This window comes from Taeniopygia guttata, chromosome 6 (assembly GCF_048771995.1).
Source record: "Taeniopygia guttata chromosome 6, bTaeGut7.mat, whole genome shotgun sequence".
Lineage (NCBI taxonomy): Eukaryota > Metazoa > Chordata > Aves > Passeriformes > Estrildidae > Taeniopygia > Taeniopygia guttata.
The window spans coordinates 36680029-36697120 of NC_133031.1; the positions used below are offsets into that span (position 1 = coordinate 36680029).

The 17092-nt window shown below is 42.1% G+C and overlaps 1 protein-coding gene across 4 annotated transcripts in view; it reads left to right on the top strand.

Moving 5' to 3' along the window:
- INPP5A (inositol polyphosphate-5-phosphatase A) overlaps positions 1-17092 on the top strand; it is a 177810-nt gene that overhangs the window by 108473 nt on the left and 52245 nt on the right. For all 4 annotated transcript variants that reach the window (XM_072931385.1, XM_072931386.1, XM_072931387.1 and 1 more), the window contains exon 9: positions 11114-11198. In XM_072931385.1, coding sequence (XP_072787486.1) covers positions 11114-11198 — 85 coding nt within the window. The remainder of the gene's footprint in view (positions 1-11113; positions 11199-17092) is intronic.

Sequence of the window (17092 nt, forward strand, 5' to 3'; positions counted from 1 at the left end):
GGTTTAATTTTTCATGCATATGTTGTAACTAATGCTTGTGCATATTTTGTATTAATTAACCATATTGGCATATTAGTCATGTCCTGTAGCCACTTGAAGGGGAAAGGTGTATGAATGCAATACTCTGGCTGGGGAATGAGGAAAAAGCTGCAGGATGGGGCCCTTCAAGAGTGGGAAGGAGAGTTTGGGAAGGACAGGACGTGAGGTGTTAGCCTGATCCCTGGCTCTTGGTGTGCCAGCCATCTAAACTTCCTGAAATTATCTCGAGCATTGAGATCCATAAAATGAGTGTGGTTTTTTTTAATGGAAGTGACAGTGCTCTTCTGTTTTCCTATTGAAATGTTCCCTGGCCTAGTTCAACAGAAACATTTTTACATTACAACTGTGAAATCTTAGCATAAAGCTTCCCTTTGTGCCCTTCATTATTTTCTCACAAATATAGTCCATTGTCACATAGCTGAAGTTAATTTGATCAACATTGGGACATTTAACTTTTATGTCCGGTCAAAGGAGCTGTTTCATGCTGATTTTGAGTATTGAAAAGAAATGATTGCCAGAAAAATAATGTTACTATTAACAATTCAGAGCAATTAGTTTCCCAGGGAGAGGCGATGTGATGCACCGGCTCCACACAACTATTCTTTGTCATTTTATGGATGCTCATCAGTCAACTGTCACCTCTTCTCAAAGACCCCTCCAATCTAAATGTTTCTCTTTGGGCTTTTCCCAGAACTAGCAGCTGAATGAGCAAAAGAAAAGCCACTTAGTTTCTAGGCAAAGGAAAACTTTGCTCTAAAGATCTGGGTCATTTGGGAAGATCCTCAAAGCAGCTCGCTTTAGGAGGGCTTGGGATTTTTTTTGTTTTGGTTTGGTTTTGTTTTTACTTTATTTGTTTTTTGCCACAGTGATTTTAACATGAGCCTTCAAATGCATAGTGAAATTTCTGTGTATTCAGATAGAAAGCACTCTCAGGGCAAATAAAACTTCCAGCCAAATGTCTTCTAACAAAGGTTTAAACCCCTGGATCACATTCAAATCGACAGCTTTTCACTAAACACCCGAAGCTCAGCTCATTAATATTCAGTCATTCTCCCCCTTCAAGGAAGGTTAAGTGCTCTCAAAATTAGCGTGTTTGGATAATATGCTCTTTAAAGAGTAAATCCAGCAAAATTGTCTTGTTACTTTCAGCCTGTCAAATACAGCCAAAGTCACTTTTCCTTGTTCCTTGTTTCTCTTCTGGCTTGAGCTTTGGCATCTTTGATGCAGCTGTCAAAAATTCAACTCATGTGTCCTTCTCTGCACAGACACATTGTGAATTTTACTTAGGTTGTATTTTTAGCAGGAAAATAGTTTTGTAGTGGTATGCATTCTAATGGAAAGCATACACTAGGATAATTTGAAGGACACAATAATTGCAGTTCTGTATTATGTGAATGATAATTTTTGACCATCCTAATCAGCAATTTTGCCCTTATTCTGTTGTTTTCTGCATTTGGAGTTTTTTTATTTTCTTTTTGGCATTTTAAACTGAACAGGTTATAATAAATTTTCTGTATTCATTATTCAAATGGCAAATATCTGGTGTTTCTCTTGTGATAAGCCTGTGTGAACAGTACCAGGTTTGGAAGCAAAGATCTGAAATTCGGAACTTTAGATACTTGCTGGTGGTACCACAGGGAAGGGTGTCTTTTAAAGAAAAAAATGGAGCCAGTTTTTGCTGTACCTGGCCAATGTGAATAGAATTGTGGCTCTTTCAGAAGAAATGCTGCAGTTAAAGCTCTGAGGGTTCCTGAGCGGTTTTAGTCAGTTGTTTGCCCTCACAGTCCCTGCCTGGCAGTGTGGATGTGTATCATGGCAGTCTTGTGGCACTCAGAGCCTCCACCTCATCTTCCCAAGGCCTTTACTCCTTTTTGCCTGTTTTCCATTAACAGGATCTCCTGGAGCTGCCCTGGTGGCTGCTGAGTCTTTCTGGTAGAATGTAAGTCCTGTAAGCACAGGCAAGGTTGGGTTTGCTGCAGCCGTCCCTCTCCTGGGAGAGCATGTGTAATTAAACATGTGGTGCAAGAAAAGAGAATGCGTCTTAAAAAAGAAATTACTGCAAGGAACTTGTTTCCTGCTTGATTTTGCTCAGAAAGTGGCTTTATATGAGAATGTGACACACTCTGCAGATTCTCATTGAGTTATATTTCTCTCTTTACTGTAATTTGCTCCTTAAAGAGCCTGAAGCTAGATGAAGATAAGTCATTAGTGTCCAGCTAAAGGTGACACTGACATCAGCATCCATTGTGGTCTGTGCCTTTTCAAATCTCCTATCCTATAGCCTTATCTTCTCAAATTGCTGTGATTCAATTAAGGAGAATCTATATGGGCTGTTGATCCAATTCTTATTCATTTGCAGAGAAATGAAAATAAATTGCTGTTGTGATTTTATTTACAATGCTGGCTGTGAGCTGATAAAATGGAGAATGGTTGAAAGAGCCCCATCCTGCTCCCACTGGAGCCTGTGGGCACCAGGCCAAGTAGCCACCTTGAAGATTTTGACTCCCATAAGGTGGGAGCACGGTGGGAGGAGGTTGTGGGCTCTGCGTCCTGCATTCCATGTCCTGGAAAGGTTCGGATCATCCCTAACAGGAATATGCTCAGATGGGAGGGACGGCGCTCCCAGCCACTGGTCTGCCTGTGCAGGAGCTGGAGAGGATGAGGCTGCCTGGGCCAGGGGTGGATAGGTCAGTTGGTGTGGCTGACTCACCTTTTTTGGAGCTTCTTTATCTTCATTTCATCAGTGCTGGGTTTAAGATGCAGCCGAGATGAGCAGGTTTCTCACTCCAACAAGGAAATGGGTCCTACTGCTTTTATATCCACTAGGATTTTCATTGTTCAAACCTAATGCTGACAGCTCTTGGCTTCCTTAATCACCGTGCTCTTTGGAAAGAAGGTTGTTCCCTTCTCTTTAGCACTTCAAACGTTTCTGTCCTCACACGTTTTTTGTTCACTCTCTTGGCTCTTGGTGCTCCACTGTAGTGTGATTTTCAAAGGGATAATGTAAAATTGGTTGCTCCGGAGCTGTTCTCAGCATCGAGCATTGTTTAGTCCTTTGTTAGTGAATTCTCTCTGGGTCTGAGCCATTTGCATTGTACTTTTCTAGAAACATTTGGGTTTATTTGAAATTCACAGTTGCCCTGAGCCCAGCTGTTACTCAGTCCCGATGGTGGAGCCTGCAGGTCCCCATCCCTGGCAGCTTGCTGTGGGTGACATGGCCTGTGCCCTGTCACCCTCTTCTGCCCATACAGCCATCACAGAGATGGAGCTGGAAAAGATGCTCCTTGTAGGTCTGGTGAGACCCAAATCTGGCAAAATTCCTTAACCATCGCACTGCTGTTCCTATCAATGAGCTGTTTAGGACAGACAGTGTCTTTAGTCTGAGAATAAAAATATGACTCTAAATATGTCACCAAAAGTATTTTTGTCAGCTTAACAATGGATCAGTATCTTGTGGCCGCATATCCTGGTTATTTCTGTCCCACTGTTTGTGCTTTTGACACTAAGTGACTGCAGAATTTTGGCTTTGCTCCCCACATTTGAGCCCTGCAGCAAGAATTGGGATGTTTTGGGCTTCATGCAGAAAGATAGGACAGTTACCTGCTGTCTGCTGAGCACCAAGTGTCACCAGCACTGAAGAGCTCAGAAACTATGTGGAAGGATGTTAATACTTCATGATAAAGCAAAGATCCAAAAAGACATAGCATTTCTCTGGTTTCTTCTTGTAGTTTCTCTTGTATCAGCTGAAGTGCATGAAAATTTCTTTGTATAACACTGATGTTGTAGTGCTGTGTTGTCCTGCAGTGGAATTGACAAGTCCTTACATCATTATCCAGGGCTGCTATTTCATTAGGCGAATGTCAGTGTCAGGTAAGATCATGGGTTTGTCAATATAATGAAAATACCAGTCAAGTGAGGAAAAAGTCACAATTTTCCAGCTCTAAAAATTGATTTTTATTGCTCTTCTTGTAATCCTTTCTTTGGATTAAGTATTTATTATTGATGTGGTCTTTCTTTTAATCTTAATAGCTGCTGACATTGTAATTAATTAAAAAATACAACATTTTCACCCAAATGGCACTATATTGAAATTAAAAGTGAACATCACATATTAGTTAAACAGCCCTGGCAAGTGTCTTGAGTGCTAAGATGATTGCCTAAGCTTCTTGACAATTCCCTTCATCTTGCTGTATGGTGCTTGACCTTTTGAGATATTTTGGTGTTATTAATAGGTTTTAGCCATTATATCAAAAAGAACAAGGCACAAAAATATTATAAACTTTATCTTTTTAATGACAGCACTACACCACCTTGGGCATGCCAATGAAGGCACTTCTGTTATGGTTTTTGGGGCACGCTTAAACTATCAGTCAGCAGGTAACTTGTACTCGGAACTGATGGGGATTTTTCTGGAATATGTCACCAAATGTGTATTTGAAATTGTAAAAGTGTGCAAGATGAGCACTATTTGGAGCTGCAGAAGGGAGGTGATACACAGGAGAAGACTGGGTTCTCTTTCAAAGCTGTCTCTGAAACCTCTGCTGGAGGGGACCAGTTCTCAAGGTGCAGGTGTTGTTTGAGCTGATCTCTGACTAAAACTTTAAAAAAGAAAAAGCAGTGCAGAGAGGAACAGTAGAAATCTGAATGGTCTGGGTCGGTGTAAGCCAAAACGTAGTATTTCCATCCTCTTGATCTTCAGCTGCTTGATGTGGCCGTAGCAGGAGACTGTGCTGCCGTTCCGTAACTTTCCACCAGAAGTCACTGCAGGAGCTGTCACTGCTTCTGGCACTACAGATCCCTGGAGAAGGTGTGTGTAACCTGCCACCTCCCAACCAGCTCTTGGCTTCTGCCAGCAGGGTGGCCAAGCCACTTTTCTGAACGCTCCCTGTTGGGGGGAGATCCTGCGTGGACAAGGGAGGCGAGTTGATGCTGCCTTTGGCGCAGTTGCTCCTGCCTTGGATAGGGGTGAGGGTCTGGGCCTGGGCTGTGCACAGCAAGTGCCCCGTGGGTGCCCTGAGCATTTCACCCAGTGGGAGGGAGGATTTTCAGAGCCCCTGTGGGACACAGCCCAGCACTGCTTCTGCTGCACCAGCTCCACACAGAACCTGTGGCTGCAAGCTCTGCACAGGTCAGCAGTAACAGAGTGAGCAGTTTGTCCTGGGAAAGGATGTCATGCCAGGAGTGAGCTGATCCTCTTGTCTCGGTGTGTTAGTTGTGATCCTCATACTCCTTCACTTAGGAGAGGACATTTTATATAGGCACTCATATGTTAAAGTCCCTTCCAACCCAAACCATTCTTTGGTTCTCTGTCCTTCGTAAAAGCTTTTCTGTCTGTCGCTCCCATCTGCGGCTAATGCGCGGAAATAAATGGTTGTGGAGAGATAGTCTTACCCTAGAAATTGTTCGAGAGGTATGGAACGGCTCATATTAGCTGGTATTTATCTTAAATACATTTAGTTATTAGAAAAAATTGCTCACTGAATAAAATATGGCTTGACCTTTGGATTGTTCCTTCCCAAGAAATGTGACAGTGTCCCTCCTTCTCCCCCATTCAGCCTGCTTGGCAGAGCTGCACGGTTTTTGTTTTGTTTTGTTATGTTATTGTTGTGTTTAAAAAAACCCAAAACCCTCAAGCCCCTCTTTTCAGCAGTGTCAAGTTAGGATGAATTGGCCAGGGAGGCATGTTTATAGACTGTGTGAAGAACTTTGTCTTTGTGTGGGAATGCTGGTGACACTGGTATGGCTTGCCTGAATGAACTGCGATGACGCGGCTAATAAGGTGTCCTGCTGAGCGTTGCTGCAGCCTTTCTCAGACCTCCCACCTAATGCCATTCAGCTCCAGCTCAGTGTAGCTAATTTTTCCCATTCCCTCAATTCTTTAGGCCTCCTTACAAACAGAAAAGTCAACTTTCACACCGAGGAGAAGATAAGTGCTTTAGGAAATAATCGTGTAAACAGAATGTTACCTTCTGACCTGATGCTGATACCTTGGTCTGGGACAAAACCCAGCTGGCTATTGCATTCGACATGGCTATTAAAGGAATAATGCTCCTGATCCTCCTTACAAAGTGCCCTGAGAAATGGTTTAGCCAAATCACAGTGCCTCTTGTCACACTGAATCATGTTCAGCTGCTCTATTCCATGACCAAATTGCTGATATTTAACTGCTTCCTTGTCTCCTCCATTCTGTGAAGGGGGGACAGTATAGGAGGGGGGAAAGTATTAAAGCAAGGGGAAGCTGATTCTATAATTTTCTGGCTGAATTTCAGTGCTTTGAAGTATGTATAAAGTGCCCCATACAGCATTTATAAAAGAGAGGTATTTCATCAAGTAACTTTATTTTTAGCTACTACAATGTAAAATATATTGCAAAAGGATTTCAGGGATTCTAATAACACAGAATTGTTCACTTTAGGACTGCACTGAACCGTGTTGTGTGTAGCAACTGAAATTAATAAATAGGCCCAGATTTCCAGTAGTATTGAGAAGAGGAACCCCTCTCTCTTCCTTGTTGAAGTCTTAGTAGGGATCTGACATTTCCTAAGTGGCTTTGAGAAATCTTTGCCCTCACAGTCAGCACAGCTGGCACTGCCAGCCAAGCTGAGAGGTCTGTCCTTATGGCAGAGGAGTCTGGGGCACCCAGGCTCCCAGAGCAGCCCCTGGGCACAGCCTCCTGCCGTGGCATTTGAGTGACCTCTCCCTCGAGCCCCGCTCCCATCCCAGCCAGGCTGGTCAGCCCAGGCTGAAGCTGTTCAGCAGCACAGCTTGGGGAGGTCAGAGGTTCCCCATAATTCACCTGATGCCCCCAGAATAACAGATGGTTTTGTCACAGGACAGTGTGTCAGGGTCTGCCAGGCCAAAGGCTCTGCTGAGGGAGCGAGGTTTGCTCGAAGCATGACTGACACAGCAGAGCGTGGATGTCTCCAGTGCAACACAGGAGCTTCTTTCTGGGCCTGTAAAGCTCTTGCTAATACCCAGAGTGAGCCAAATTGCAGTTATTACACCAAAATAAGAATTATATGTATTTATTTTCCAGCAAAGAAATTGTAATTTAGTGTTAATTGCAGTGACAGTCAAGTTTACTCCTTAAAAAAAAGTACATATGGTGGATTTAACTCATCAAAACATTTCAGCATGGGGATAACTTGGACTGTAAACTCCACTTGAAAGTAACAATTGCTTGAATGTTTCCTTTTCTTACTCCCCTGTGATGGCTAAAAAGTTCTTCAGCTCTTTCATTCAAGTTGTCTGCCGCTTCTCAAAATACAAAAAGATGTGAAGACAGACACTAACCCATTCAGTGCCGAAAACTTTCAGTGTAGTGCCATCAATTAAAAGTGTATAAGGTGTTTGAAACTGGCAAAATAATTCAAGCAATATGTTCTGGGTGTGAAGAATCTGTTATCAAGGACTCGCTGTGCAATTACAAGTTCTGTGGTTTAGGAACTGCTAGAGGAGAAATCATCTGTGGTGTTTATAGTTGTGTGCATTAAAGTTTACTAGGGACAGCAGTAAGCCCAGCTGGGAGCACGCTTTTTTCCCAGTGCAGCTGATTTTCCAGTTTGTTATATTGATTGATTTGCCATTTTATTATATTGATTTCAAAAATGTGCAGAAGGAAAGATCTTTCTTTGGTATGTTTTAAAATGTTAAAAAAGTCTTTCCCTATAAATGATTCCTTCTGGAGCAAGAGCAGAGGATGAGGAGGGTGAATGTGTTCTTCCACCCTTTTCAAAATAAAGACTTCTCCTTCTGGAAAGGAAGGGCTGGCTGTCATCTGTTGGAAAAGTTTTCTGTTTCATTTGCATGTGACTTTTGGATCCACTCTGAACCCCTGTCCCCTCCTGATGGCCTTGCACAGGTCATAAGAAGCAGCAGGGCCAGCCAAGGCATTGAGGACTTGTGTGTGCTGGCATGTAGAACTCTGCAAGGGAAATACCTGTGCCTTCTGTACAGTCATGAATAACTGAGTCACCTGCTTTGTCATAAGCTATCTAAAGTTGAACAGGAATAGAGCCTTCAGATGTGCTGAAACCTTTGGGATGAGCTGGTAAAAGTTGTTAAAGGAAATGGCACTGGGTCCTTCCTCCAAAACCATAGGATTTATACTGGTGACATGGGCTGGCTGCTTTCTTTTTTATATGGTTCAGATTTATCACTTCATTGAGTGATTCAGTGGTGGCAGTTTTAAAGGACTATTTGATTCATAGTTAAAGGAAGGATATTTTTTAGAAACTAAAAACAAAGAAGAATGACATAGATTTGGAAGCCTTACTAGTTTTTCTGCAAGCAGTCAAGTCTTTTTTGTTAAAAATTGCCTTTTGAATTCTCAGTTGCCTGTACACATGTTGATCTGTACATTTTTATGGCTTAGAATATGGAAACACAAGGAACAGAGGACTTTTGTTTAGCTCTCACCCCAGTCCTACCACCTTCCCTGTGTCCCTGGCCAGACTGGCCGTGTTTGCAGTGCCCCATTTCTGTCCCAGTGCCCTCAGTGACAGACAGCTTTTCTGCACGTTCCCAGGGGAGGGGACATTGCTGCACTCTTCTTTATTGCCATCTCCTTTGCACTCTTGGGGTCTGACTCTGAAAGCACAGTCAGGAAAACTGGCTCTTGTGCCATTGATTCAGGGCAGTTTTAGGTACCAGGAGGCATTTCAGCACAAAGCTATCAGGGTTCCAAACTGCTCAAAGAGGTCTAAGATTTGGGAACCCTTGAACTAACAGTAAGTTCCACTTATTAATAGTAAGTAAGGGCATTAGGTTACATCCATGTTTTAAGTTGAGTCACTTAAAAGAATTTTAATTGTTAGGTACCCCACATCACTTAGTAGGTACATAAATGTGTGCATCCTTTGCTGTGCCACTGTTGTGAATTTTCTTGCACACCTGAACTAATTTCACTACCTGTGAAAAGAGATGTGTCTGAAGCCACGTGGAGCCTCATTCTGGAGAAGTAGCATTTGGTCTCTTATTTTAATCTATCATGAGACACTCTTTCTAGAATGTCCAACAAGACAAGCTACAAGGGGAGAAATTGGACAAAATTATCAATTGTAGAGCTGGCATTGATTTGGATGCCAATCACATTTAAATCAGGTAATGTGCAGGACTATGAAATGGCTGAGTTTTCATTAATTGATCAGAAGCAGACTAATCAGCTGGTTTGGTCATCAGTTTGGAGATATTTTCACAGACTATTTTTTGAATAGTCTGTTTATTTGGAAAATCTGTCTTTGCATAATTAAATCACAGGCATGGTTCTCATACCCGAATTTGTTTCAAGAGGCCTTCTTCAGTGGACCTTGATGTCATTCCTGCAATATCTGTCATTCCCCTGTCAGCAGTAAATGGCAATGAGCAGAGCCAAAGCTGCTCCTTGAATCAGGACCGCTGGCAAAGTGAAGTCTTGTTCCGATGTGTAAGTTGTGGATCTAATTTTGCAATGATAGTGTTAGCAAACTGTGGCAATGTGAATGGTTTAACTTTTAGCAAACTGTGGCAATGTAAATGGTTTAACTTTTAAGTTCTCATTTTCCTTCAATTTTCCATGAGGGCACTAATCAAACTAATGTTTTGTGCGGTCAGGAGTGACAGGTTTTTCTCAGGGCTCGCTGGGAGCTGACAGTGGGCAGTATTTATTAACAGTGCCTGCAATAATCTGTCAGCTAAATGGAGGATTGGAGATTTTCATAGCAGAAACAGATAAGTCTTTGCAAGAGATTTTCTTCAAATGATCAGTGTCTTAGGCCCAATGCACGTATTTTTTTCCACAGAATAATATTCCTTATGTAATAGATTACTGTTGACAAAAACTGTGGGATGTTTTCAGAGGAGAAGCTGTATCTCATTACAGATCCAATGTTACATCTTTCCTTATAGCTTTGAGAATAAATGGGTGTAATGCATTAGAACTTGTAAAGCCATCTGAAACAATCACCTCCTAATGGGGCAGCATTGCTGGGTAGTGCTTTACCTGTCCATGTGGGCCCTGCCCAGGCTCACCTGAGGTTTCTGACATAATGCTCCTATGTTGATGTATTCCCAGAATGTTCACAGGGGTTTGCCTGCATTCATTCCTTAGTTCTCACACCTTGCACACCCAGGGGGGTTCCGTGCATTTTGTCTGTGTAAATTCTTTGTGGCTGTGGCAGTTGTGTTTTGGGTGCTTCATGCCTTCCTCAGCCACAGATAGGAGATGAATTGTATTGATTCCTGGTTTGTAAATAAACGTGACTTGGTGGATTTCTAAATGCCAAGATCTCTAGAAGCTGTAAAATTGTGTATTATTGAGAGTACCTTACAACTATTGCTAATAATAGATTAGCTAATAATATGACAGTTTTTAATAAGACAAGACTTGAAAGATGGGTAAGGAATGCCATATCTCCCTGGGTGGGACTGAGCAGAGGCTTGAGAAAAGTCAATCTTCACAGCTGGAGCAAGTACTTGTTGGGTGTTAGCTACAGCCTGAGCAAAAATCTGCTGTGAACAGCACAGAGAGCTGTAGCGGGTCTGGGAACCTCAGGGATGCTCCGTCTGTCAGGTGGGATGATTGATGTCTAGCCCAACCCTGTCACTTCTTGTGTGGTTCACAAAGTACCCCAAAACACGGGTAGCATTGCTTACGTATCAGTAAACTCAAACATACTCTGAACTCACTGCTAATTCAGCATTCCAAATTCTTACCTGCCCAGCCCAAAGCTATAGCCTTAAACTTTCCAAGGTGTGAAGGACCTCCATGATGCCCTCAAGATTTCCATGGTCCCCAAATGCCACTTCTGCAAGATTTGTATGAACTGCTGCAAGTATGCTTTCCGCAGCTTGCTCTGTCAGCCAGGCATGGGAAATCAGATGCACTGTTGTACAGGGGCTGAAGATAAAATTGCCTAAGCAAAGAAAATCAACTGAAAAATATGGTTAATATATTGGTCCAGCGTAAACTGTTAGTTTTGATGGTTCCAATAATTATTTCTGAGACTGTGCTTAAGGATAACATGTGCATCTTTGTATATTCTTGCATGTTTGTAAAGCCAAATTACATGTTTGTTCTGTTTTCATTTTTTTCCAGAATTATTGATCAGCGATTTGAGAAAGTTTCATATTTTGTCTTTGGAGATTTCAACTTCAGACTGGATGCCAAAGCAGTAGTAGAGGTAGGACTTCTCTTCTTCTGTTGTAGACCCTACCAGGTTTGGTTTTTTTTTCCTGTAGAAAACCTAAAAGTGACTTTACAAAGTAATGTTATTATTGACATCAGACTTAAGCAAGACTACTTCTAACAGGAACGTCCAACAAGTAACTAACATTGTGTGGTTGTGACTTTTGCCATCTCCTTATAGCTCACAGTGAATCAGAATAGTTTCCTCCAAACAGAGGAAGTGCTGCATTACCTTCCTACTCTGAGGAAAACCAAGAGGTGTTTCCTAAATGTCCACGATAGAAATCTACACTTTAAACGTACAGGCAGTCATCAGTACAGACCTTTGTGCCTGTAGCATTTTGATGTGCAAGGGTGACTAGGAGATTTGTATAAAGCCAGAACAATGTACTAAACCTTTTTGATTATGAGTTGAGATAACCTTGACCTGAATGCTAAAGCTCCAGGTAAGCTGGTGTCAGAAATAATACCCAGATTGAAAACCAGTTTAATCTTATGGTTTTTGCACTTTAATTTTCTGAGGTACTGCAATGTCTTTTTGGTGTCCTTGAGGGTAGGCGTGTATCTTTTGAGCCAAAAGTTTTTATTTTGTAAGTGTAACTGTGAGAAATATCCTGTGTTCCAAAGGCTGGCATTCCCCCATTCAGGTGCAGTGCTATTCTCCTTCCTTATGTGATGAGTAGTCCATCCATTGAAAAACTGCAGTTTGATGTTACAGCATTTCATATGGAACTAGTAACTTCTTCTTGGAATCCTTTCTGTAGTGCAATCAGTTAGCCAAGAAGCTTAAAGCATAGTTGAAGTGAAAGTCAAGTCACTAATTCAGAATATGCAGCTTTGTGCTGCATATGTTAAGGGTTAAAACCTGTTCTGCTGCCCTGTGGCTGCCAGTTATCTGTGTTCAGAGATCACTTCAAAGAGCTTTTATGGCTCTTCTCTTCACCAGTGGTGTGAGGGTATCATTGAGGATGCTGCTGCCTGAGAAGCCCTGTCAGTCACGCTGCAGGAGACTTACCTCCTGCACTCAGTACTGATGGAGGGGGCTCCAAGCTTTTCCAGACTCACATACTGCCAGCAGTCTGCAGGACTGAAGCTGCAGAGGGTGTTCGCTTTGGTACCAATAGATTAAGGTTTCTATGTTTATATCTGTCAGCTTCAAAATCATCCCCATCAAAAAAACCAGTGTCAGTAATCCCAAATGATGGAAACTGAGTGAGCTGCAGAGCAAACAGGGTGAGCCCAGAGGTTTCTGAGCCTGACACAGTTCTCTTCGTTTTGGGAGTGTTTTACCCCTAGCAGTTTATATTGCTGCGTGTGAGCACAAAAGGTGTAATTGGAAGATGAATCACATTAATTTTCTTATTCTTCCTACCTAAGATGTAAGCCTGTGTTAGTGTACAAAGCACAAGAATAATACAGATTTTCTATTGGTTCTTTTGGAGAAGTAACATAGCCCAATAATCAGAACTTCACCCAGCCACTCTGCAATGTTAATTAAACATAACTGAAGTTGGTTCAGAAACTTCCAGTTTATCCATGGACAGCTGAAGTCACAGTATGTTTGCTTTGTAGTGTTTTGTACTTGATGTAGTTTATAAATCTGTATGTCAGCAGACCCCAAAGCCGTAAGAAGCAGTTGTGTGATGTGCCTGGGATTGTCTGTAGGTACCGGGACGGTCCTGAGGGAGTTAATAGTGTACAGGGCTGGCTCCTAGGTGACAGACCCGTTCCTAAAGTATAATTTGGAAAGACAGAGCTATAGAGGGAATTGCACGAGACAGGACTTGGTGGTCTGATGGTGTTTAAGATCCCAAATCACCTCCTGAATTAGCTTGTAAAGGGTGTGGCTCAAACGTGCTGTGGCCACAGCCGTGTACAGCTGGCAGAACAGGAACCAGTGCAGGCAGAGGTGCTTCTGTCCCAAAGGCTCAGTGCCAGCCCCAAGGTGAGCCTGTGCTCAGCTGGGAGCCTCCCGCTGCAAAGGCTGTCCCAGTCCCTGCTGGTATTTAAACGTGTGCCCATGCAAATGGATATTAACTACTCTGGAGTATTCAGCACTGGAGTTAATACTGGGAATTGTAAGGGTTAATCCACTGACCTGTCATCTTTGTGTATGATACTAAATTTATCTCTGCTTTTCTTGCTGACCTTTTGAATTCCCTCGTGAGACCACAGCTGCTGAATGCTTGAACACTGAGATGCTACAAGCAACACTTGTGTAAATGCAGACTGTGCTTACATCAAACATAAAGTGTATTTGTAAATAACTTCCTAATTAAGCCATTTAAAGGGAGAATCTGAGAGCTGTTCAGAATGTAGAGCCCAGACCCTGATGTGCAGTGTCCTAAATCAGATGCAAAAAATGTTGTGCATATTAATTCATAGACTATAAATCGTTAATATGTAATTTCTTGAACACTTATGGGAGCCTTAATTTAAGTCAGATTGATTTCCTTGCTAGGAAAATCTGCTTTCCTGTTGTTGGAGTGATCCAGGGGGAGGTTGTTACTGGCACATGGGCACGGCCAGGTGCTGTTGCTGAGGTAGCGCCAGTGAATTTTCCGGGTGTGTTTGCTGCTCATGCCTGGCCTGCCTCAGCAGCCTCGCTGGGGCCAGGTCCCAGCACATCCCAGGCTTCCCACGCATGGGCTGCCACCTGGGGCTGCCACCTGCAGGGCACCCTTTCCTCTTCTTCCTTAGAGAAGATGCTAAATAAAGAGAGATTTCCCATTCCAGCTGGCCCAGGCACTGTGCTGGAACTTGGAGCTGCTTCTCTCCTGTACCCTGCCCCAGCCCAAAGCATCTCAGCTCCCAGCTGTGGCTGTGCTTGTCCAGAGCAGTATTTCTCTTTCAGTCTCAGTGAGCCAGTTTACCACTCTTGCTCTGTTTTAGTCACCATTCAACTGTTTTAGGTGGGTCTAGGCCAAGGAAGAGTATTTTTTCAGTCAGCTGGCCATAGTAACAATCTGTATTGATCTCTGAGAATTACTTTACTTTAATATTTAAAGAAGTTATTCATTGAAACTCCATAATATAAGTCTTCCTCATGCAATACATACATTTTAGGAAAGTATAAACAGGCTTAAGAAACTGGGCTTATTTTGACTGTTTGGGAGTAAAACCCTCTTTCTGAGACTGCTGATTCAAGAGTCTCTTAGAAAAGTACCTTGTACTTCCAAGAAAAAAAAAAATTAAATTGTGTGCTCCTCAGTCCCAAGAATGGCAATTCAGTAATGGGTTCAGTTTGTCAGGCTTTAGGAGAAAGTCACATTAATCACAAAATCCATTTGTTCAAGGTAAACCATAGCATTGCCTTGTATCCAGGAAAAAAACATTATTTTCATTACTAGAGCCTTGTTAGGCTTGGTGGTAGCTTGGTAAACTGGAGAGGGATTAGGTGTATCATATATGAAAATTTATAAAGGTAGCAGCAGAAGTGGTGTTTCAGGATTCCAGACATTTTGGCCTACAAAAAGCTTTGAAGTTCTACCTGCAGAGAAAAAAAAAAAAAAAAAAAAAAAAAAAAGTTCTCCTCGTCTTAAAAATCAGAATTAACCTTGTCCACCCACCCTGTGTGCTCCATGGGTTACAGCCAACCAGAGTATTTCCTTTCTAGACTTCTGCCAAGCAGCCCTTTAACAAGCCAGGACTGGAATGGCTGATTAAATGTTTTTTAAAAGGTAATAACTGTTCATAACAATTTACATGTCTGGCTCCATCATTCACTTGCACTGTGCCTCTCTGCCACCTCTGACCATGTGATTTTTATATTATCTGATAAAATAGGAGCGACTTCATTCTGGCATGACTTTTTAGCTCCCACTGTGTTGCTGATGCTGCCGTGAATCACATAATTTCCATTTGATCACACTGTCTTGGCACAACGTGGTATTTCATTCTGAACAAGCCAGTGGGGGCATGGTATCCCTTTATCCGGCGTGCTCGTGCCAGCAGAAGGTGGAGGAGCACTTCTGGTGCTGCCACAGTGTGTGCCTGCAAAATGGGGACCTCTTCCTCTGAGACATCACTCGCTCTTTTCTGAACAAACAGCTCTTGTTCAAATTAAAAGCTGATTAACATCTTTTCACATCTGAATAATTTATTTAGATCTTACTCAATTCTGAAGAAGTATTTTAAGTTGAACTTGTTTCATCTCATGTACTGGATAGGAACAAGGATCTTTGCAAACTCCAGCCAACAAATGAACCATTAGTAATTGTCATGAAAAAGATTAATAGTTAATTAGACAATTATCACTGATTTGAAAAGCTGATTCAAGGGAGGTAGTCAGGTGATGGATGTATGTAGAGAGTTAATTATCTCCTCCTTGGTGCAGATGTGCTTCCCTGGACAGAAACAGGTCACCTGTCAGGATGAGGCTCTTGCTCTCCTCATGCATTCAGGATACACCACCAACTACCTGGCTGTCCTGTCAAGTGCAAATATTTGTGTGTATGTATATATATTTTTTAATCTGAGTAATATTTGCAGAAGATGCTTGAATGCATCAGGAAAAGGGCATGAAAGAATTGCACAGTCTTGTTGTTACAAACACAGCAATAATTTTTTTTTAAATTCTGATCAATTTTGCTTTGAGAAAGCAGTAAAGTTCCATTGCATTAAAAATACTGACATGGCATATAAAGCAAGTGTAGTTGTGGGTATACTCATTGTGCCTCCCTATTCCAAACAAAACCAGAAGGTTAATTCCTGGGCAGTGATAACGTGCAGGTGCCCACATATCCATTTGGGATATCAGGTGCAACCATTTAATTCATTTAATTCAGGCCAAGTGCTGAGCTCCAGGAGGTCCTGCTCCATAGGGCTGGTAGTTTAAAACTGTAACAGAGTCCCTCCCCTTCCTACTGCAGTGAAGTGATACTAAGCCATTTTTGTAAGAGAAAAACCACATTGCTTTATTTCTGAGATAAACCAGCACATCACGAAATAACTCAGTGGTTTACAAGTTTTAGATCATGTTTTCACTCCAGTTAGGAAAGCATGTAAATTCCTGGATTGGTTTTATAATCTCAAACAGTTTGCTGTAAATACCTTAATCTCATGAAGATTTTAATGTTTTTTACAAGCGCAAACATTTCTAGGAAATGCTGGAAACAGCATCCTTTGTAAAAGGAAAGGGTAATAAAGATTTGTTAAATTAAAATGCATACAACTTCAGCTCTATAAGGAAGGCTTTATTAATGTAGGTAAATCGCAGCAACACATCTGAGGCACCTGCTAAATGTTCATTATAAATTACTCTCACAGACATTGTGATGAGTTTTATATTGTAGCCAGACTTATAAAAGCATGCAGATTACTTCCCTGAGGGACTGGATATATTTACTTAACAGTCTAGTTAATTGCAATTATTTATTTTCCAGTGATTGCAAATGGCCTCTGCATTAAAGGTACATGTGGCTACTAGGAATTATTCAATTACCTCTCTTCTTAGTAGTCTAAGGCAAACCCGAGCTTGGATTCCCAGAGGCCAGACAGCAGCGTATTAACTCAATCTGCTCCGCAGCTTTCTGTTGGGGCCAAGCTCTGTAGCCATGAGTCCTCTCAGCAGAGCAAGCTTGAGATTCTCATTACCCCGCAGCTGATTTTTTGACATCTTTCATTCCATACTGACAGTGCCACACGTATTGGCAAGATTCATAGCAGGTTAATTAAATCCGTCTTCAAAACAACGAGGGACCAATGAGCCGTATCCCCGTTGCAACAGTAAATTAAATGATGCAATTGTTTCTACTTCCATCACAGATAAGGGGAGAGATGAGTGGATGGATTGTTCTCGCTGCCTCCTCTGGGGCCCCAGAGGGTCTCGGAGCACGTGGTCACAAACCTGCTTTTAATTTGCGGCTGCAGGGAGGGATGGCACTGCTA